Source organism: Acromyrmex echinatior, chromosome 6 (assembly GCF_024713525.1).
Source record: "Acromyrmex echinatior isolate Ae372 chromosome 6, ASM2471352v2, whole genome shotgun sequence".
In the NCBI taxonomy this organism is placed as follows: domain Eukaryota; kingdom Metazoa; phylum Arthropoda; class Insecta; order Hymenoptera; family Formicidae; genus Acromyrmex; species Acromyrmex echinatior.
The window spans coordinates 15,779,827-15,803,827 of NC_141857.1; the positions used below are offsets into that span (position 1 = coordinate 15,779,827).

Consider the following 24,001-nt stretch of genomic DNA (forward strand, 5'->3'; position numbering starts at 1 on the left):
ACATACTAGGAATGTTTATAGCAACTTTCTCTCGACGACGTTCTCTAATGTTTCTGGTCAATGTCTTGAAACGTGGATGGCCAGGATATATAGCTTCGTCAGGAAAAAATAAACTCCTAGAAGCACCAGTATTGGGTGTAGGATGAGTAAGAGGGTCAGTAAAGTCAGGAGCTCCTACTCTGCAACATAAATAATAAAACTAATTTAAAAAGTACCACCAACTATGAAATATTATGGCAACAATATCTTTTCATAATTACCTTGGGAAAACAGTTAATGACATTAAGACTTCGTTAGGATGGAGTAATTTTGTTGCCTCTTGCCTTCGATAGCGCATATTAGCTTCAACAACGTTAAAATGAGCTAATAATCCTCCATATGGTTTTCCTGGAGTTCCTTCAAGCATATAAGCACCGTATTCTGGCCTCCAGAGTGATTTTACATTACTGTGAAATAACATTACAATTAGTTGATATTTACACAAATCAATCTTTGCGCATAAATAAAGTAACATAAAATAGCTCATAATTGGCAGGTTTTATCTTATAAATAAAAAATTCTTCAATTATGGCTACTTAACTTTTTATATTACAAATTAGATAAAAAAATTAGATAAAAGAAAATTATCCAAAGTTTACAAATTTTAAATTTTTGTGGGCTGGGAAAGAAAAGTGATTTCTTATAATCTTCGGTGTGCTGAATCCGTACAAATATTCTATTACGTCAAATTTTATAGAAAAATTAGAAGAAAACGTGTTTTTACACATTCTTAGCTAATGTATAAACCCATTATATTAAAGACTTCAAAAAAGATTCAAATAAAAGATTGAATATAATACTTTAAAATAAAAATATTAAATCTTTTACTTTTACCGTATCATCGAAATTCTAATGTTTTGTTTTATGAGTAAGTACATGCGTAGGATGATATAGGATTGCATTTAAGCTTACAGCTACTTTTCTTTTCCAGACAGCAAATGTATTTTTTTGTATTTTCATGTAATACAATTCATTTTTTTAACATATTTTTTAAATTTCAAATTAAATAAAATTACTTAAAATTGTCTTAATCCTTCATGGTCCTTCTGGGTTAAAATGACCCGAACATCATGTTTCACGTTAGATTTCAGAACCTTCCTGGCATTGAAAAGACGTATCTGCCATCGACTGAAGGTTTGAAACTTCAATTATTGATAAAAATGTTCAGCTTTAATCGGACCATTAGTAAGCGTCTAGCAGCCATTCGCACAAAAAGCGTTTTTCTCTTAGATTAAAGTGTTAGCAAGTGTGACCAACGCGTCATTTTTGTTAAAAAAATTTATGATTTATATTTTTGCATTAAATTGCAAAAATAAGCAAGATTGTGAGTGTCCTTCAAGTAAGTATAAAAAAAGATGAGGAAAGAATGTCCATTGTGCCTGTGACTGTGCCTACGATTTCACTTCAATATTAATAACAATAATAATTTTTACATTAATAATAATTTAAACAAATTGCCTTTTACCGAAATTTAACATCATTTTTATCTAAAAGACGATCATCTTCTACCTTCAAAATAAATACCTTTTTTGAAACGTGTGTAACCGTACTATTTTTTTTTTTTTAAATACATCATCTCAAGAGTATTAGGCTAAAACTACATTTAAAAATATTATAATGTTGACGAATTCTCTAGAGTTATTTAAAGGAAATGGATTCCACGCGGCCTGACTATATCATCCGCATAGAATCTCAAGACTCGCCGTCAACGAGATGGTTGAACGGAACAGTGCTCCGGGCAGACATTCCAACACGTGGAACGATCGCTGTGTATAAGAGAAAAATTAAAGGCTTCACTAAAAATCCAAGTCTCTAAACTTGCATCCTTACACGCTTAATAAATTTAAAAAGTTATGATTTTTTAAGTAAAAATGCATTTTTCCGAAATTAACATGTTTATGATTTTTTTTTAAGAGTTAAAATTAAATTTTTCACTACAACATGATTATTCCATTTTCTTAAAGAATAAAATTATATACTGTAATTTTTTGAAGAATGGAACCAATACTATTGGTTTAATAACACTTCAGAAACGGTTCGGATCATTTTAAACCAATGATTACCAAAGTAGTAACCATCCTGTGGCTTTTTTAAAATATGACCATGAAGGGTTAAACAACAAAAAAAAGAGCGCGTTCGTATTTTAAAATTTATTTAATTATTCTATACATATATTCGAGCTTATTTAATATATTCTAATATTTATATGCTATTATGAAACGTGTATAGGAAAATTAAGAGGTAGTTCCAAAAACCGACTACCGTCGGTTTTGGAGATACTTTGTACGGAACTTTATTTCGAGTTAAAATAAAAGAACGTAGTTCGCATGGACTTCTATGAAAAAGCCATTTTTTAAATAAAATAACAAAATGAATAGTTAATGTTCGTATTAATGATGAAATCAATTTTAATGATCTTAATCCATTAAGATCCATGCCTAATACAATCGTGATAGCACCAAACTGAATACATGATTCATAGCATAAACGAAAAAAAAAATTACCCGTATTTCTTCATTTTGCAAAATTGATTGTTTAAACGATAATTGTTTAAACAAATTGTTTAAAAATACCCATTTTTTTAAATTAAAAGTGCCATTCGATTCTACGAATTCGATTCTTATTGAACTTGAGGTGCTTTTTTAGATTTGAGTGAGTCTAAGAAAGCACCCCGAGTTCAGTGAGGCGAGGGGACTCATAGACATAAGCTACCTCAAAATGAGAGGAAAGACGAGTTGTCAAAATCGAAAAATCGAAGAACGATATGCAATACCCAGAACATGGACGGAAGCCGACTTTGCGCATGCAAACCGTTTATAACAATTGTTTGTAATAATTTTTTGCATAAAGCACCGGATCGAAAAAATACTAAGAATAAAAGTTTCTTGTTTTCGAACGTAGAATCGATTGGCACTTTTAGTTTTTAAAAATGGGTATTTTTAAGCAATTTGTTTAAACATTTATCGTCTAAACAATCAATATTTACAACCTATATTTTTATTACAAATTTATCTTTACATAGTACTTACAATAGAATGCATTTTGTAATATTGTATATCCAAACGACATTGAGAGAGAGAGAGAGAGAGAGAGAGAGAGAGAGATTTGGATCAAATTTTCAATTTAACAGGATTTATATTGAATAACCAAATCTTGGTTATTCTAATCAAACTTTAGTTTGAGTAACCAAATTTTGATTAGAACGACATAATTTTTATATGATAAAGTAAGAAAGTTTCTGTTAATCACAAATTAACAAAAATGATTATATTAATAAAACATTTATCTCAGTATACTCTATTTTAAAAGTGCCTTATAAACAGTTAAGATCAATTGATATTAATAACTGAATTATATTAAAGTATATGACATACCCTTTAAAAAAAAACTATTAAGTTTCAATAATTACTATTGGTGTTCCAATAGTTACTATTGAGACTCTAATAGTTACTATTGAGACTCCGATAATTACTATTGAGATTTTAATAGGTACTATTGAGACTCTAATAGTTATTACTGTGATTCCAATAGTTTCAGTAATATTGCAAGTAAACGTACAAGTACGCGCAATATGAAGTTAATGTTGAAATAATATGACATTGAAAGAATATACCTACAAAGCGATGTGCCAAAAATATTTTGAAAATGTTAACATATAGAAATATAGAGGAAAACTATCTATTATGATAGACGTCTAATATGAGATAGTGGCATTTCAGCTAAACTAATAAACGCTATCTATTGATTCCGCTACAAATTTATTACTTTTGGATTGAAAATTATTTACTGAAAAATTCATTAAATTATGTCTGTAGTCGTTGTAAAAAAAGGTTTTAGAATTTGGATGTCTTCAAGTTTCATTAAGATGAGCCTCTAAACCTTGTTTATTATTTAACATGTAAATATTTGGCAATAAATTCTTCATGTAGTGATAAAATAAGATCGTATTAATAAAAAAATACGGGGATGTTGAATTGTTTAATTACAGAAGTTAGATTTGATGGTAAAACCATAAGGCAAAATATGAAATCATAATATGAGATTTATATGAGATATTCAGGGTATTTCTAATATGAAATAACCTATGCTCCCATGTCATAATGAAAATCGTTGCTAAAGTATAAATGTTATTGTACAATAATAAAAAGGACCTGAATGAACATCGAATGCCTTTTTCTGCGATGCTTGATTCCAACTACCTGAAGACGAGTGTCCTAGGTACAATGCATCGTATTCTCATTTTGCGCGCAGCGGCGTTTATTGATATTTTAGAAACATTAATTAAAGTTTTTTAATTGCAATGCTGATCTACTTTACGTTTTATTATCGATTTCTTGGGGCATCTCGTATTAGGAGCTCAATTTTTTGACTTTGCGATTTACTCACTTTTTACATTTCTTTAATTTAAAAAAAAAAAAAAATTTGAATTAAGTTTACATAACATTATCTTAAAACTTATTAAATTCACTTCAAAATGACCCATTATTTTTTTTAATTCTGCCCATAGATTTCTAGCATTTAAAATGAACTCGGTATCTTATAATGGAGGTCTTTTCTACAATATTAAAAATGCAATAATAATATGTTAAGAGTTACGATAAGAACATATTAATTCTGTTCTCATGTCATTTTAATTTCATTTTTATCTCTAATTTTTCGATAATTTATACTTATTGCTCGTTTCTTCATAAATACATACATATAACGCTTTTATTATCTTAAATATTTTTGTCCCTTTTAATATTATTAAATTTATATTTTAGGAATAATAAATAGTACAAAAATATATGTATACTAAGAAATTTTATGTAGTTTATTTAACTTCTCTCTAATTAATCTTTTTATTGATTAATAACTATTTACCAACAGTAACTATTCATCAACAGTAACTATTCACTAATAGTACTAACTATTAGCCAAATAACCATTTTACCATTTGCCAATAGTTTTTTTCCATAAGGGACCTTATATAATTTCGTGATTTCCATGCTTATTCCATGATTTTGCACTAACAATGAGCAAATATGTTATTGATCGATAATGATTTATAACGTAACAATCTAATCGTTGCTTCGTTGACACGTACGCCGCGTGTGTGCTATAGCCCTAGTGAAAATGCAGAACTTTATAAAACATTGACAACTGTTCGATGACGATTTTTTAAGAGTTCATACGTTTTCAAATTTTATAAGAACGTTTACAGAACACCATTGGTTTTAAACACTTTCAGAACGCTTATAAAATACAGTATTGTTTCATGAAAGTTCTGTAATGCTAAAGCAACGCTTTTTAAAGGATACTCAGTAAACGCCGAGCACATCTTCGTGCAGAGAGTTCACTGTCAGACTTTTCAAACATTTAGCAAACGCTTTTCTCAATATCGTGAGACAAGCATTTTTCTTTCGTTCAACAAATGCTGTTCCAATGTGGCGAATTATTGAATCTCAGTAAACGTTTTGTAAGGCTTTTACGCAAAAAGCTTAAAGACGCCAAAAAACGTTTTCCTCAACCCCATAACACAAGCGTTTTTCCTTCGTTTAACAAACATTCTTCTACATATTCAAGCAGTGCACAACGCCACTAGAGGAACACAATAAAATTCAACTTCTCGCATTTAGAAAACCACATCAAATAGGAGGATAAAAGACGCAATGATGAAACTTCTCAATGAAAAATTTTGTACCTTTTTTTTTGATAAAATGTCTGTGTTCAGACTCAACACTTGAACTCAACGTTCATGTAAACATCAAACAAACATTTCTGAAACTTCTTATTTTCGTCAGAGAATGCCTTACAAAACGCCGCAGCGTTGCAATTTCCGCTTTATGAACACTCTACTGATCATTTTTGAATTCTCAATAAATTCCTGCAAACGATTCATGTAAATGTTAAACAAACATTTATGAAACTTCTCATTTTCGTCAGGAAGGCAAACAGACTTTCAATCTCTCTTGGACTGATTTCAAGCGATATTTCGATCATTTTAGCTTACAAGGGAAGAGCGCGAGCTTGAAATTACTGATTTTGAAAAGGTTTATACATGTTAAAGTACTCTAGTAGTAGAGTACTTTGGCAAAGAGATATGACGCAATTTTTAGCCGTTTTCAAGAAAAACCGGTTTCAAGTTTACACCGTTCCGCATATACCGCTCGCGTTAAATCCATTCTCGAGAAAGTGGCGTAACTCAGGCGCTCAGCTGTGGACTACCGATCTATCGACCTAGTTCGATTCCTGCTTATTACACTTTATTTTTCCAAAAAAATTTTTTTTATGTACACTGAATTATGTAAACACTGCGAAGATTTGAATTTAATTTTAATTTCAGAAATATGGCTCTCTCTTGACAAAAGTTTTAAAGAGAGGGTTCGATACGGTAAGGGAGGATAGACCTGATCGTGGAAGTATAATGATTGCGATTAGAAATAACATTAGATATGGAAGAGCACAAATTTTCGAGACTTGTGGAAGTAAGTGGAAGCTTGCGCGGTCGAGATCCTTGTGGGAGGCGAACCCTTCATATTGGTCTCGTGTTAGCGTCCGCCAAACGCCAGTCTTATTAGTGAATGGGAAAGATTTTTCTCGCAATTTCAAGGTAAGATCCTTTTTGGTGGAGATTTTAACTCCCATAACAATATCGTTTGGGACTCTGCCATACTTACCGTACTAGTGGTAGTCTGTGGGAGGCAATAGATGGGAACGATTTGTCATTGCTGAACGATGGCTCCCCCACTTTTCACTGTGCATCTTATCATACCAATTCTAATAGATTTGACTGTGACCAATGTTTCGTTTGAGTTAGTATTGAATTGGTATGTCGGTCCTGACCCATGGGGCAATGATCACTTGCCTATTACCATTGAGGCCCAAGGCAAATCGGATAACAGAATTGGGAATAGGAGAGTTTTGCATCTACACGCTAGGAACACAAACTAGGAACTTTTTCGTGACGTGATAGATAAGAAATTAAAACTTATTACGGACCTGGAATCTATGGAGACGGAAACCATGTATTCGATATTCACTGCCATAGTTGACGAGGCATCAGCTCGATTTCATCAGCTACTCCAGACGTATTGAGAGACGAGAATGTAAGGGGAAGCAAAGTCAAGTACTTCCTTCATGTCCATGGTGGACAAACGAATGTTTGACAGATTGCTCCATCTTCTTAAGCTTTGGAGAAGTTTAAGCAAACAGGTATGAGGAAAGACTTTATAACAACAAAAAAAGTGTAGCGGTTATGAGACAAGAACTTCATAGAATTAAACCAGATAAATTTAGAGATTTCTGTGAAGGCCTGAGAAAGGATTCAGATCCTTTGTTTCAGGTCCTTTGTTTGGAAGACAGTCAAAAGATTTCAATCTAGATACAAGAGACAGCTAACGAATATTCTTCGGGCAAAATGGTGAGGATTCTTGAACAGGTCGATGAACTGAGGGTAGGATGGGTTTGTAATAAGACGCCCTCGTTTGAAAGCGAGAATGAGTTACTAGACTCACTACAATGAGTTTCTAGACTCACCTCTGACGGAAGAAGAATTGTTGTTCGTTAGAAATTAGAAATCTTAATTAGGTCAAGTCTAGTCCAGGAATAGATAGTATCGATTATGTCATTATGAAGCAGCTGTCTCCTATGGATAGATATATATTTCTTCGCATTTACAATTCCATTTTTGCTAGTGGATCTTTTCCAGATTAGAAGAAGTACCTCTAATCACGTTTATACCCAAAGCAGAAGTTTCGGCCGATAGCTCTCGCAAGGAGCTGTCTACGCAAGGTAATGGAAAGAATTCTAAGTAATAAATTAAATTAATGGCAGGAGAATGAGAATAAGTTACCTAGGTCGTGGTTTTCGTAAAGGACTTTCATGCATGAATAATTTAGCAACTCTCTATACGGAAATTCTCAAAGGATACTTCGATGGCAGCTGCTTTCCTTGATATCAAAGCAGCATATGATAATGTTTTAATGAATATATTAATTAACATATTGAATCTGGGTATTCCCTCCACGTTCTGTTGCTTTATTTACAATTTGATATCTCTCAAGTAGATACGGGATAGATACGGAGAATTTTTTTAGTTTTTCAAAGGGCTGCCACAGGGCAGTGTACTGAATCCTATGTTATACGCTATTTACATCTTCAAATTGGAAGAGATCAACTCCCAAGAGTGTAAGATAATTCAATACACTGACGATGTGTGTATATTTTCTGTTATGGACTCGGTCGAGAAATCTTTGAATAGAATCGAAAGTGCAGTTGACATGATTTCTGCTGCGTTAGATAACCTTAGTCTTATCTTATCAGCAGAGAAAACTAAATTATGTGTATTTAGCAAGAATAATAAAGCTCTTAAAATTCAAGTCAAGCGTGATAACGGAGTTAATTATAATAAAAGATCTTTTTCAATTCGGGTTCAGGGAGAAGTAATTAATAAGCAAACTCTGATAAAGTTCTTAGGGATGAATTTACAATCTAATTTGAAATGATCTATTCACGTTAATTCAAATATCAAATTAATAATTCATATCAAAAAAATATCGTTGTATTTGTCCATTATGAATTATAAAGTGCATCTTTGGTGGGGCGCTGATCCAAGGCTACTTAGATTAATTTATCAGGCCTTGATTAGATCTAGGCTAGAATGTAGGAATTTCATGCTTCAGCATCTTTCGAATAAACTTTTACTTGAATTTAACAGTTCAAGTACCGAGCTCTTAGATTGGTCAGGAGTTATAGACAGAGTACTCCGATTAATGTTATTCTGTGTGAGGCGAAGGAGCCTCCCTACTTGTTAGATTCCCATACTTAGAGAGAAATTTCCTATCTAGACTAGCAACAAACTCTAGAAGTCACTTCCTTGAATCCTTGGAAGAGCTTAGAGAATTGGCAGAATACCACGCAGCGCATTAGTCGAGATTACTAGCCCGATTATTAGCTCAGGAGGACATAGATACTAAAAAGCACTACCTTCCTAACCATGATGGTCCATTATGCTTCTCAAAGTCGTCTGATGCTCTGCTTTTTCGTCCAGAGGTTAACCTTGAAAATGATAAATTTTTTGATAGACGTAAATATGATGCTGATGTCATTTTTTTAGGACTATTCAACGAGGAGATTAGTCTGTCCATGCCTTTTCATTGATGGATCATGTGTAAACTCACAATATGCTGGTTTTGCAGTGGTATCTTATAATGGATCTATCTCCGGATATAGATGAACGAGTTTTGTCTCTTCATATTGTGTCGAAGCAATAGTGATTCTCAACTCAGCTCCGGAACTAGGATATAACTATGGGTGGTCCAAGCTAATTATTTTCTCGGACTCTAAATCGGTCCTTAGTGCAGTTTGAGATAAATCACATCTCATTCTCTTTATTAGGGATAGCATCCTTCGTTTGATTAGAGACAGGGGAGATCAAACTCATATAGATTCCTAGCCACATAAGGATTTTGGACAACGAACAAATGAACAGACTGGCTAGGGAGGCTATTGTCTCTAGCAGAGATAACCAATTGGGAATCCCAGTTTCTGAATTCTCAAATCTATGGAACCAACAGATATACAATAAATTGTTTAGGTGGGCTAGCAATAAGTCGCTTACTCACAGTGCAGAATATTGTAACAACTATTTGGTGAAGTCCAAACATGTTTCGTTCAGAAAATTTTAAATAAAGAGAAGGATAGTTGCGACTATTAATAGAATTAGAATTAATAGAACGTCATAACTCAAATATGCAGGCATCCGATTAACGCCATCTAGCGTCAGACGATACAACCGTACATTCTGAGAGGTGGTCGATGACGACAATAATGATGACAATAATAACGACGTATCTTATTCTTAAAGGTAGATCCGGATATTATGTTGCAATATTTTCGCTTGTAGGGCACGCAAAGAAAAAATAAAAGCACATATAACATAATCGAAGGATAAGCTATCAATTAAGTGTACTTATAACTTAATCAGAGACAGTTGTTGTTGAGCTTCAATAATCTCGATCCGGCGCAACTCGCCGGCTCGTGTAAAGGAGCAGGACACTATCCCGCGTTATGTCTTAGCGCTCCAGATGTCGGTGCGCGACCTACACAATGTAAACAGAGCACAGAGATTTATTCTGCATTTTTCTGTATTGATTCGAGATCGCTTGAGAATGCTTTTCTCCAAAATTCTAAAATATTTAGAGGAAAAAATGGCCCCACTTGAAATCGACAAAAATATTTGTAATGTAATTATCGCCTTTATAATGCCAATAGTCATGGAAATAGAATAATTTCGATATAAACACTGTTTATGTTTGTTACTTTGCTCATGTCAATTTGCAGAATATGAAGTTATCTTATACAAGTAGGTAGAATAACACTCGATTACTTTGTAAAAACATCGTAAATATATTTTTTTTTTAATTTCAAGGCAAATGAGAATGAGACGCAGTAATTGGTGCGCAGATTCAATCATAAAACAAAAATTATGATAATTCTTTCGGCGTTTTAGTGAAAAGAGTTTTCACGCGATCTTGAATCAATACAGAAAAACTCAATATCTCTATTGAGTTGGCTATTGAGAGTATTAATAAGAGGTGGAATTTTTTGAGGGATAAGATCAACATCTCGAAAGATGAATTTATGATGGGGGGATCCGGTTGGTACTTAATTCAACTTATTTTAGCTTTGATGAGTAGTTTTATAAAATTTTGGTACCCCTATGAGATCGCCTTTCTCTCCAATAGTAGCCGATTTAATAATGAGGGATTTGGACGCAAGGACATTAGAGATTTTGAGTTTTCGACCTTGTTTTATTTTCATTATGTAGACGATATTGTTATGAGTGTTCCAAAAAATTTTATTGACTTTACACTTGAGATCTTTAATTTGTTACAAATTAAAATTTACCGTAGAATTTAGTGACGACAAAATAAATTTTTTGGATATTACTATTATTAATAATATAATAACAATCTAATTGAATTTGACTAGTACCATAAGCCTACGCATTCAAGAAGATATCTTAATTTTTTTCACATCCACTCTCACAAAAAAGAGGCATAATAATAGGTATGACAGATAGAGCGTCTTTACTAATGGACTTTAAATATCATAAAAAAAATTTCGACACATTATCAGTACATTACTAAAAAATGATTATCCGATTGATCTAATTTTGAATACTATTAACACACGTTAAAAAATTTTTATTCATAAAAGTACGATACAACCAAAAGAATCAAATGATGAAATCAAGAAAGATTGTATTTCTTGATTTGTACTACTATATATTCTAAAAATTTCAGACGAATTCAAAAGGATTAGTAAAACTTTTATTTAAAACCCGCTAAATTAGCTTTTACTAAATAAATTAAATAGTTTGATGAAGGGACACAAAGACATTCTTCCAAGAGAAAAGGGAAAAAAATGTTGTGTATAAAATCTCATGTAAATCCTGCGATGCCTCTTATGTTGAACAGACAGAAAGAAAACTTAAAACTAGATTGGCTCAACATCGTAATCATATTAATCGGAATAGTAACCAATCGGTGATCACAGGACATCAGATTGAACTTGAACATGACTTCGATTGAGAGAATGTCGCGATATTAGATGAAGAGCATTTTCTTAATAAACATTTAATATCTGAGTGTCTTCATATACTCATGCAACAAAATAGTCTCAATTTACACTCAGATACAGAGGGTATACATCAAACTTACATACAATTATTAAAAGACGTTAAATAATTATATGTTGTCGAGTTATACAAATTATTGTTTATGTATTGACTTTGTTCTATCTTCTTTTTATTTTCCTTGTTGACCTGATACGTCTTACTTATTACATAAAATGTATTAGTAATGTTTCGTTCTAACTGCGATTAACATGCGTTTTAACATGATACTCTTTTGTGATAATAAATTTTTAATTGTTTTTTGCTCAAACGTCGAGACAAATTCCTTCGAGACGAATGCCTTGGGGTGAGTCACCAGTTTTTTAATTTTAATTTTTAACTTGTTAGATAGAATAGTTTGAAATATTTATATTATAATTGTGTTAATGTTTTTGATTAGATTTTATAACATCAAATCTGTTAATCTGATGATGATTTCCTTGGACATGAAGGGAGTGATATTTTGAAATTGTATTGCTGAGGATAGTTTCAAAGTGAATTGAAACGTACTATTTTTTGGAATAAAGATTTAAGATTGCGTATTAACTACCACGCTGACTCTCATTCGCCCCGGTTTTTTTTTTTAGATATTTTGTTGTTGAATTTGGGAGAACCCGTAAGAATTATAAATTATTATTTATAATTTAATATTTACTAAAAGGAGATCGGATGGATATAAAATTATACATTGGTAATTGCTAACTAAGCCAGAAAATGATAATGAGAAAGCGATTTATTAATCACATAGTAGAAGGATGGTATGGTCGGTTTCAGCAAAAGCGCTCCTTTTGTGAATCGGGGTATCATTCAGATCTCAAGTCTGCCAACTGCGAAGAAATAAATGAGATTGTTATGATTGATTTCAATGCATCTTCATCACATCCCGCTATGTATCCTTTTCTCTCTTACTACGCAAATATTAAAATTTATTGTGTATCGTTTAAGTAATTATATAGTTTTATTCTCTTGTAATTTTTAAAGTACAATGTACGTGTGATTGATACGTTTAGTTTGAGCCCTCTTAAATTACACTGTCCAATTATAATCTTATAATTGTAAACTCATTTGTCATTTATTAAAGTTTCTTTTATACAAGCAAAATTCATTTTTATTTCAAAGTTTATCCTGCATAGCTGTATAAATGAATACATAAAGAAAATTCTAATTGCATTTTACGAATGTCTTCATAATAGATATGCGATTGGATAATTCTCTTTATGCGGTTATACAAGTTAGTCTAAACAAATTTTTATCTTAATATTTTTCCTTTTTTTATTATTATTATTATTATTATTATTATTATTATCCTTTATTTGTAAACTATAACACATTTTATTTTTTTTCAAAATTGTTTCATTTATCGGCATCTTTTTTTCTAATTTTTTGTTGAATCTTGTTCGAGATCGGTAATTCGGAAGAAAAGCAAGAATTCTTTCAGTCGACCGACATTAATTGTCATTGAACGCATGCATAAATTGAGCTCGTGATTTCATCTCAAGCATGATCTTAATCCTCATTAAAATCATCGAATTCGTCGTTCTTTGTTCTTTTTAAAAACAATTCGTTACACGCAAACAAGCTGTCGTTACCGGCAACGGACAATCGAAAGTTCTAGAACGATTCAATTCGCGCACGCGAGCGCCGCGCTCTGACGAATACGTCATGCGCTGTCACCAATCCCACGCACGGATTTTCTGTCGCGCATGACTGTTACGTTGAACGTCGCTAGAAAAGAATTCAAAGCGCCAATCAATTCTGTACACCTAATGCCACGTAATAATTACGATTGTGGCAAAATTTTATTGGATTTTTCCCAAAAGGGAAAGCTCAGGCCGAAAGCAATAAATGCTTCGATCTCGCCGTCCTCCTTCTTACTTCCAAAAACTTCTTAGAGTTCTTAGAGTCATAATCTCGCTTCGTAAAATCGCCGTGCTAACCGTTTAGTGAAATCGCTATAAACCGAATCTTTCGAGAAGTGCCGAGAAAAATCGCCGAGATTTTCCATCACCGCGATTCCAAACTCAATTTGGAAAAGGTGACCGCATTTAATATTCTGTTAATCTGATCTTTAATTAATTATATCTTTTGACTTTGTAACTGAATATATTAAAGAAATTCTTTTGTTAAATTACAAAGAAACTGAGTTGATTTTACTGTCGTGCATCATACCAGCCGTGCGCCGAACTCTCACTCGAATTTTTCCGCGCGGTGCGCTCTCGCACAAATCTAAAATGAATTTTACTATAGTTATACAAATATTATAGGTTTGCTCGCATCGCATGCTCCTATTATAACTCCTATAATTAAATTATAGCTCCTATTATCACTCCAAACGCGTTAAAATGAGCAAAAGCTATGGTAGGAGTATATTAGAGCATGCGACGCGAACAAACGTTGGTAATCTGAGTAGTACATGATAAAAAGAATCCGAATCTAAATGACGTGCATATAACGAAGACAACAACTAAGATTGACTAAACTATGATCTGAACGATTAGCGAACAAGCGAGAGAGCAAAGAATTAGAGAAAGATGCTTGAAAATTGAGCACATCATGTAATCTTTCCACCATGATTCGTCATCGATCTGTATTTGTTTATAATTAATATTTAACAAAAAGAGATCGAACGGAAATAAAATTATACACTTGTATACACTTGTATAAATTATAAATTATACACTCATTAATTAAGCCAGAAGATAATAACGATTTATTCGGCCTCAATCTCCATTTGTTTATAATTTAATATTTAACTAAAGGAGATTAGGATGCAAACAAAATCACATACAGATTTGTTAATACAAAATGCGTGATATTAGTACAAAACCTATCTTTTAAAAAATAAAAAGATAAAAAAGGACGCTAATATACGAGCTTCTTGAATAGAACCTTAATTACATTACAAATCTTTTTATTATTCCAACCTAAGTAATAGCAACTTTAATTCTTTATCAAAAATTATTTCTCGAAAAAAAATTATTGTACCAGATTAAAAATTAAAATCTAAGATAAAACTTTCTCTTTTAACAGTCAGTCTCAGACTTCCAATTGACATTGATCTTGACTTTGACCTCAAGGAGATTAAGGTCACTGACCTTTTCCATCACTGACTCATTAAAAAGTTATAAACAAAACGATTTTTACAAATATGTAATTTTCGAACACAAGGTACATATTATATTTCAGCAGTATTTTTCCTTGACGGAGGGAGCTGGGGATAGATCTCGCTTCACATGGAAAGTCATGGGCTCCTTGGCGGGGTGGGGGAGGGGGGAGAGTGGAATGAAATTCGCTTTGTGTGGAAAGTCGTACGCTCCTTGATAGAGGGAGGAAATAGGATGAAACTCAAAGGAAAATACTGCTGAAATATGTATTTTGTGTTCGAAAATTATATACTATTCATGAAAATTGTTTTGTTTACAACTTTTTAATGAGTAACGAGCGACGGAAAAGGTCAGGATTAAGGACAAGGTCAATTATAGATCACTTGAAGCTGACTGTATAAAGAAAAAGTTTTACCAAATCCAAATGATACAATCTTAACCCTTATGTTACCACCCAAAAAATGCCACACTAAAAAATTACCACCCGGGGTACCCGGGTACCCATGCAGAAATTTTGAGGTAAAACTGTCGTAAACTTGAAAATAAATTTATGTATTGGATGAATATTGATTTATTAATATTTCATAGAGATATTTCGAGCAAAGTACAATAATAAATTCGTATACAGTAACCTTTATAATCCTCTGCAGGTATAAGATTTAGGCAGCCGCACAATCTGACCCTTGTTTCGACAAGGCCAGGTGTGTTAAATTGAAAAGGTATTTAAAGAATTGAGAGGGGATAGTTGTTTGTACCTGGCGAACTAAGCTAATAGCGTTAGTCTTTCTCGTTTCGGAGCAGTAACACGTATCGCTTAGAGCAGTGAAACGACGCGTAGTATTTTCACAAATATTTTCAAGATCGCCGATTATTGATTCATATACTCTGAAATATAAACATTTTTATTAAAAATATTTACCTATATTTTTTTTACTTTCAAATTAGATTTTGTGTATAAAATAATGGAGGAACTGTCAAGAGCACAATTTCTAAGGTATGTAAAACAATAAGTAAAATAAATATATTTTTTGTATATTTTCATTGATTGCAGGACTGCTTCAAGTATAATTCTTTTAGTTTACATAAATTTATTTATCTGTTTAGATTGAGTGAAGCTGAAAAAAGAGAATACTTGAAAGTATTATTAGGTGATGAAGAAAATGAAAGTTTAGTATCATCTGACAGTGAAGACGACGAATGGCTTCCTGCAGATAATCTTGATCTTGAGGTATCTGATAATGAGCAAGAGAGTGATTACGAGACTGAGTTTCAGGAAGATGTCGGTAGTGATGAGGAGTCTGTAAATGAAGAAGCTGCAGAAGAAGAAAATGAACGTGAAAGCGAATCTGAAGAAGAAAATGAAGACGAGGCTGCTGCAACATCGCAAAGTAAGAACTATATTTTTATAGCTGCACATATATTTCTATTATATTTATTCATATTTTATTTATACTTGACATTTTTATCTGTTTTAGGAAGTAATAATACATCTTTTATTGCTAAAGACAACACAATTTGGCTCAAAAATGCACCGAACCTTCATCAAACACCTTCAAGAAATATTATTCGACAAAGAGCTGGACCACACAGAATCACAGAGATGTTATCGATTTCTGATACTTTCAAAAAAATTATGACTATGGAAATGGTAGATATTATTGTACGTTGCACTAACAAAAAGGCAGAAGCTTTCTATCAAGAATATAACGGTAAACATCCCGAAAGAGAGCCACATCCAGATGGCCGCTAGCTTTCTTTTTCAATATTCTCGACATTTCTGCTTTAGCGGCATACATCATTTATTATGAAAATAATAAAATGATTGAAAAAAAGATAAATCAAAGGAAAATTTTCTTAGACCAGCTTGCAGAAGAGTTAGCCATGCCGATGATTGAAGAGAGAGCTTCAAATCAACAAATTGTACGAAACCCAGCTACAAAATTGGCAGTTGAAAGCTACATTGACCGTCCTACAGTTGCAGCGGAAGTCGTTGCTGACAATCAGCCACGTGATACGACTGGTAGAAAAGTAGTAGTTGGAGCATGCCATATTTGTAACAAACAACCAATTAGGAAACGGCGAAAGACAAAAAAGAGCTGCGTTTCATGCCAAAAGCCAGTTTGCGATGAGCACATAGCAAAAATTACGAAATGTTTGGAATGTAATGAATAACTTTTGAAATGTAATAAAAACGTCATTTTCATTTAATTTGTTTAATAAATTATCAAAAATTAATAATATTTTATGTAATTTATTTATTAAAAATTATTGTATTTCCTCAATTTTTTTAAATCATAATACGTATATTTCACTATTTTTATATAAGGGGTACCCGGGTACTCAGGTGGTACATACATGTACTTTTTTTCAAATTATAATTTTATGAAGAAAAAAAAAACAAAATTTTTTTAATGCATGATTTGATAGAAAATTAGTCAAATCGTGAGGATCCGAGAGGATTTTAGCGTACGTCTTCAGGAAACAATTTATTTAACATAATGCACGCCGATGGGTACCCGGGTACCTGGGTGGTAACATAAGGGTTAATTTAATCAAGATAAATACTAAAAATAAAACTCAAGTGGTATTGTCTTTGTTTATTTAAATCTAATAATATGTATCATTCGTACAAATATTTGATATCAACAATTGGGGTCAAGTTAAATCCCATAATAAATAAATAATATTAATTCTAATGATATGTATCATTCATATATAAATAACACGTCAAGTTGAAAAAAGATGTTCCAACCTCTCCCCAAAAAAATAATAGTAACTTTAACTTTTTTCAAAAATATTTTCATTGAAGATCTTTCTATTCTTAGTCAAGTAATAGCTTTAAATCTTTGCGAACCAGGAGGAAAATTAATATGGATCATATCTGGATATATCTCAAATCTCATACTATACTTCATTATAAATATGCTATAATTTATACTATAATTTATTGTTAGTATGATTGATAACAATGCTTTCTCCAGTTGCATGACACCATGGCAACATGTGCGCGGTACTTTTTTTTTAAGAAGTTATAGAAATTCATTTTGCTGGGATATGCCATACTTCACCTGGATCGCGGAGGATTTAAAAATTGTTGCATAAAAATTGTTATATCACAAAGTTTACTTAACTCTAGTAATAATTTACTTAACTCTAGTAAAATTACCCCAAAAATATAGTAGTAACTTTAATTTATATAAACTTACCTTTTTAAAAAAAGCTAAAAAAGGCTCTGTGTGCACCTTGAAAGAAATTATTTATATGATAAAACATAAATATGATAAAACCTAAATGATACGTATTGAAAAAACCGCTCTACTAAATTAAAAAATAAAATCAACTGATACATATCATCTTTACTAAAAGTGATAAAATATCTTTTAAAAGTGGAACACAAGTGATATACACTATTTTTATTAAGTGATATATTAAAATTGATATCATACTGAGATATACGTTGTTTAATTTTTATCAAGTGACACTCGTTATATCTTTTTTTGTATTTTTGCAAAGTCTTCTTAATCTAACCTTCCAAAAAAAAAGTAACTTTCATTTTTCTTAAAAATATTTTCATTAAAGGTCTTTTTATTTTGATTCAAGTAATAATAACCTTAATTGTCCTTCAAAAATTATCACATGAAAGATATATCACAAAATTTACTTACTCCAGTGATATGTATTATTTATTCTTTTTCGAACAAAAAAAGTAATAACTTTAATACTTTAGTAGTATCATTTGTACAAAAGATTTGATATCAACAACTGGCGCCAAGTTAAATTCTACTATCTTCTTATTCCATCCTTTACCAAAAAATAATAGTAACTTTAATAAAAATAATAATCTTATAATGGCTCAATAATAATAAACAATAAATAACAAGAAGGGGCTACAAGCCAGATTTTTATGTATTTCAGATTCTTAGAACAACGTTTCAACTTTATTATTAGGTCATCCTCAGTGTAAAAAAATTGAACGCAAATTCGACAACATTAATAAAATGGTTAAATACAAATTATACAATTTATAGTTACGCAAAAAGTTGGTAGTATTTCTTCATATCAATCTTCCGCAACAATGCAATGTTTTTTAGTAACTTTAATTTTTCTTCAAACATATTTTTATTAAAAATCTTTCTATTTCAAATAATAATAGAGCTTCAATTAACCTTCAAAAATTATTACATAAAAATTATTGGGAAATTTGTTTAATCGGACACAGTCGTGTCCAAAAGTTAGGTTTTATTCATGAATTTTTTGGTTAATAACTTTTTAACGAATAACGAGCAACGGCTAAATCCTATTGGAGGTCACTCAAGGTCATTACCTTCTTGACAACATATGTCAAAGCCAAGGTTACCGAAGCACGGCTCCCCTTATCGACATATTTACCAAATTATTATCTTCCTATTTCGATCCAAGTAATATCACAAAATTCTTCTTTAATTATTATAATTCTAATGAGATATGTATAATTCATATGGTATTTGTTAATACAAAATGGTCAAATTTATCTTTTTAAAAAAAGACAAAAAAGGTACCAAGAGTATACGTGCTTCTCGAATAGAGTAAATGATATGTTAAATATCTTTTTATTATTCTAACCTAACAGTAGTAGTTTTAATTCTTCTTTGAAAATATTCTTATTCAAGATTCTTTTGAGGAAACCATAGACTTGAGGACCTGCTGATTTATAGTGGAAAAAATAAAAATGGAAACGGCGTGTGATATTATTGGGTCGTTATTCGTTAAAAAGTTATTAACAAAAAAATTCATCAATAAAACCTAACTTTTGGACACGACTGTGAAATTCCTAATAATTTTTATATAATAATTTTTGAAGGCTAATTAAAGCTCTATTACTACTTGAAATAGAAAGATTTTCAATAAAAATATGTTTGAAGAAAAATTAAAGTTACTATTTTGGGGGGAGAAGAGAGATGGAATAAGAAGATACTAGAATTTAACTTGGCACCAATTGTTGATATCAAATTTTTTGTACAAATAGGTTCACCAAAAATTGGAAAACATAAAAGGGATAGAGTATATCAGTGATAGACTTGTACAAACAACATTTCAATTTTAAGAGTTTTGGATACTTTATTAGAATGTTCATGGAAAAGAAAATACCAGAGGAGTGGAAAAAATGCGCAACGCTACATTTTTAAAAAAGGGATCAAGGCTGATCCTAAGAACTATAGAGGCATAAGTCTTTTGAGTTTAGTCGCGAAACTTCACGAAAATTATTATATATCGGAGGAAGTCGCATCCAATAGGCATTAGCGAGGAGTAATAGGGATTTCGCCGAAACAGATCCACGACGGATGCAATATTCATATTTCGCCAGATAGCCGAAAAAGCTATCGAATTTAACAAATCCGTCTTCATGTGCTTCATCGACCTTACACAAGCCTTTGACAGTGAGACTTACCGATGTATTAAGGCTATTGAAGAATCGAAAACTGAACCCATACATCGTAACAATCATTAAAGAATTGAATACCGATAACAATATCTTCATAAAGACGAGAAATAATCTCACAAAGAAAATATCAGTCTCAACCGGAATAAGACAGAGAGACAGTTAAGTTAGTTTAATACTTTTTAATATCATCATGGACGAAATTATTAAGGAGATGAAAATCGCTGATAAAGAATACAGAATGGGAAATAAAGAAATAAAAATAATAAATTATTATAAGAACAAAGGACTTAATTTAAACAACAATATCAAGAGTGTACAGGGCACTTAAGAGTCAAATATTTAATGTAATATTCTATAATTAAAAGTTATATATATATATTATATATATAAAACTTTTAATTATTTATAGAATAATAGTACATTAAATATACTTTTCGTTTGAGTTTTTGTTTTAAAAAATTCTTTCGTTATATTTGATTCTTAAGTGCCCTGTACACTCTTAATGAAAATAATCTACTACGCTGACGATGTCATAATAATATCTGAGGATGAGGATAACCTCCAAAGATTGCTACATCGATTTGAAGTGACGGCGGAAAATATATATGTCGATTTCTGTTCAAAAAACTCACTCGTGATAGCCAGAGAATCGAAGCGCTGTAAACTGGCGGTATATAATAAAAGCGTAAATCAGATCATGACATTTACCGGGTGTATGCATAAGTTTTTTCCGGTTTTTTGGTAAAAAAAACACGTAATTTTCAAGGGAAATTAATTTTTTTTTATTCAAAATATTGGTCATCGGCTTCTACACATTTCGCCCATCTTTCAGGTAATTTATGAATACCATGCCAGAAAAACTGCTTGTCTTTTGCGGCAAACCATTCGTCGAGTCATTTTCCAACTTCCTCGAAATTGCTGAAGTGCTGCTCTGCGAGCGCGTGCCCCATTGATGCGAAGAGGTGATAGTCAGATGGCGCCAGGTCTGAGGAGTACGGCGGATGCGGAAGGATGTCCCATCCAAGCGATTTCAAGGTGTCTTTCACTGGTTTTGCTGTGTGAAACGGCGCATTGTCGTGTAACAAAATCACTTTGCCATGTCTTCTGGCCCATTCCGGTCGTCTTTCGATTAATGCGTGGTTTAAATTAATCATTTGTTGGCGATAGCGTTGTGTATTAACGGTTTCGCCGGGCTTCAAGAGTTCATAATACACAATACCGCTCTGGTCCCACCAGACACAGAGCATGGTCTTCTTGCCGAAGCGATTTGGCCTTAGTGTTGATGGACCGGCTTCGCCAGGTGAAAGCCACGATTTTTTCCGCTTCGGGTTTTCAAAATAAATCCATTTTTCGTCACCCGTCACAATTCGATGCAAAAATGATTTCCTTTCGTAGCGTTGAAGCAGCATTTCACAAGTGACTTTGCGATTTTCCATTTGACATTCATTCAAATTGTGTGGGACCCATTTACCGAGTTTATTGATCTTTCCCATTGCTCGTAAACGTCTGCTGATTGTTTCTTGTGATACATGTAATGCTTCTGCTAATTGCCGTTGAGTTTGAGTTGGGTCTTCATCCAATAACTCCTGCAATTGCTCGTCTTCGCATTTTTGTGGTCTACCAGAGACCGCTCACTGTCTTTCACATTGAAATCACCATTTTTAAATTGTCGAAACCATGTCTCACATGTTCTAATCGATGGAGCGTGTTCACCATATGTTTCTACCAGCAAACGATGACTTTCAACAGCCTTTTTCTTTTGATTAAATAAAAAAAGCAATGCGTGCCGCAAATGTTCTTTTTCAGGCACAAAACTCGACATGATCACTGAACGATAAAACAAAGACGCTAGTTTTTGGCGGACTTAACTTGTATGTGTTTGTAGTTAAATGTCAGACGAACAAAATGGCGTATGTGCCAAATTAATACGCTGCGTACTTTTCGCTGGCGCCATCTCTTAGTTAAACCGGAAAAAAACTTATGCATACACCTGGTAAATATCTTGGAACTAACATCATAAGCAATAGAAACTTGAAAGAAGAGATTCAAGAGCAAACTACCAAAGCCATTATATCCATTACCTGCGCGATGTAATATAGAGAAATAAACATATGAGCTTAAAAAGTAAGAAAGCAAGATAAGGATATACAAAACTTGCGTGAGACCCATAATGACTTATGCCATCAAAACAACAAGACCACTAAACACCTATTAAGAATAAAGGAAGAGGATCTTAAGATACACTCGGCGAGATAGAATCCGCAATAAAGACATCTGCAACATTTGCAACATCCAATATGTAGTAAGATGGGCTAGAGTCAGAAGAGCATGAAGATACCATGTAAATAGGCTGGATGAAGATCGGCCAGCGAAAATTGCCAAAAATAGAAAGTCAAACACCTCCAAACTCCCCGGACGATCGAAATAATGGCTGGACATCAGCAGAAGATAGATATCATAAGAAGATAGACACACACTGGATAAAACACAGGACATGGTCCTACAATAAAAAAAAAATAATAAGAAGGCAAATATAAATGGAAAACGTAAAATAAAAAAAATACATAGAAAACGTTACTCTTCGCCACAGCAATCTCACTACACAAATAGTCTGTTTTCTAAATGTGAATCAATGGATAATCACTCATTTAGTGCCAAATACGTCACTGTTAATTAATGAATGAAATGTGGTATCCCTAACCTTGCTTCAATATATAAGATTCAACATATATATGATATTGTAAAATTGGAATTATAATGTGCTAGAACGTGCAAATATATTGGTATCTTAACTACATAATGCTTCTACATCAAACTTCTTTTCTTTTATAGTTGAATTTCACTGATTATCCAGTGTCAAATATGCTAATATAATATCCTGATAATTCAGTACCAAATATATCACTTCAGTAGATTATCCACTGATTCAGATTTAGAGAGTGTGTTTATCACACATGGATCGTAGGTACGACATTTTTTCTTCATCGTTTTTTTAATCCTTATTTGAAGGACACAATCTACATCTTGCTTACTTTTGCAATTTAATTCAAAAATATAAATCATAAATTTTTTTAATGAAAACGACGCGTTGGTCACACTTGCTGATATTTTGACTCGAGAAAAAACGCTTTTTGCGCGAATGGCTGTCATACGTATATTAACGATGCAATTAAAAAGCTAAGCACCTCTATCAATAGTTGAAGTTTCAAACCTCCAGTCGATGGCAGGTACATGTCCTTCCGATCTCAGGAAGGTTCTGAAATCTAGCATGAAAGATGATGTTCATTTTGATCCATAGTGATCAAAATAAATATTAAAAGTAAAACCTAAGTGGTACTATCTTTGTTACTTAACTCTAATGATATGTATCATATAAAAGATTTAATGTCAACAACTGGCATCAAATTAAGTTCCACAAAATTTTATTACTATTTGTATAAAAGATTTGATATTCTATTATAATAACAGGCGTCAAGTTAAATCCAACAAAATTTCATGTATCATTCGTGAATGATTACCATTTTAAAAAGATAAAAAAAAAGCGTTAAGAATACAGGATCCGATCAAATAAAAGCAGACACGACATGATTCCTCATGAAAAAATTAAAAAATATATATAGAATAAAATTTTTCGATTTTCTGCTTAGTTTTCGAGAAAATCGAGTGTAAAAATTCGCTGCATATGTCATTATGACTAAGCTACAGTTCGTCGAGCGACGTATAATGCATATAATGTTTATAAACAATATGTTTACACAGAATATAAAAGCTATTAGG

The 24,001-nt window shown here is 32.1% G+C and overlaps 2 protein-coding genes across 5 annotated transcripts in view; one reads left to right on the top strand and one right to left on the bottom strand.

The window, feature by feature from the left end:
- Nucleotides 1-24,001, bottom strand: part of Gclc (glutamate--cysteine ligase) — a 117,886-nt gene that overhangs the window by 32,116 nt on the left and 61,769 nt on the right. For all 4 annotated transcript variants that reach the window (XM_087407203.1, XM_087407202.1, XM_087407204.1 and 1 more), the window contains 2 exons: nt 261-446; nt 7-179 (listed from right to left, as the gene is read on the bottom strand). In XM_087407203.1, coding sequence (XP_087263329.1) covers nt 7-179; nt 261-446 — 359 coding nt within the window. The remainder of the gene's footprint in view (nt 1-6; nt 180-260; nt 447-24,001) is intronic.
- Nucleotides 13,266-17,205, top strand: LOC105154241 (uncharacterized). The gene is made up of 5 exons (XM_087407205.1): nt 13,266-15,521; nt 15,748-15,796; nt 15,907-16,190; nt 16,278-16,511; nt 16,661-17,205. Exons 2-5 carry the CDS (start codon nt 15,765-15,767, stop codon nt 16,972-16,974), a joined length of 864 nt encoding a protein of 287 aa, XP_087263331.1. The 5' UTR covers nt 13,266-15,521; nt 15,748-15,764; the 3' UTR covers nt 16,975-17,205.

Bases quoted from the DNA above. Each gene is read 5' to 3' on its own strand.
- LOC105154241 (XM_087407205.1), top strand. From the start codon at position 15,765: ATGGAGGAACTGTCAAGAGCACAATTTCTAAG. The intron at 16,191-16,277 runs GTAAGAACTATA...TATCTGTTTTAG, and splicing joins GGCTGCTGCAACATCGCAAA to GAAGTAATAATACATCTTTT. The intron at 16,512-16,660 runs GTAAACATCCCG...AAATTTTCTTAG, and splicing joins TTTCTATCAAGAATATAACG to ACCAGCTTGCAGAAGAGTTA.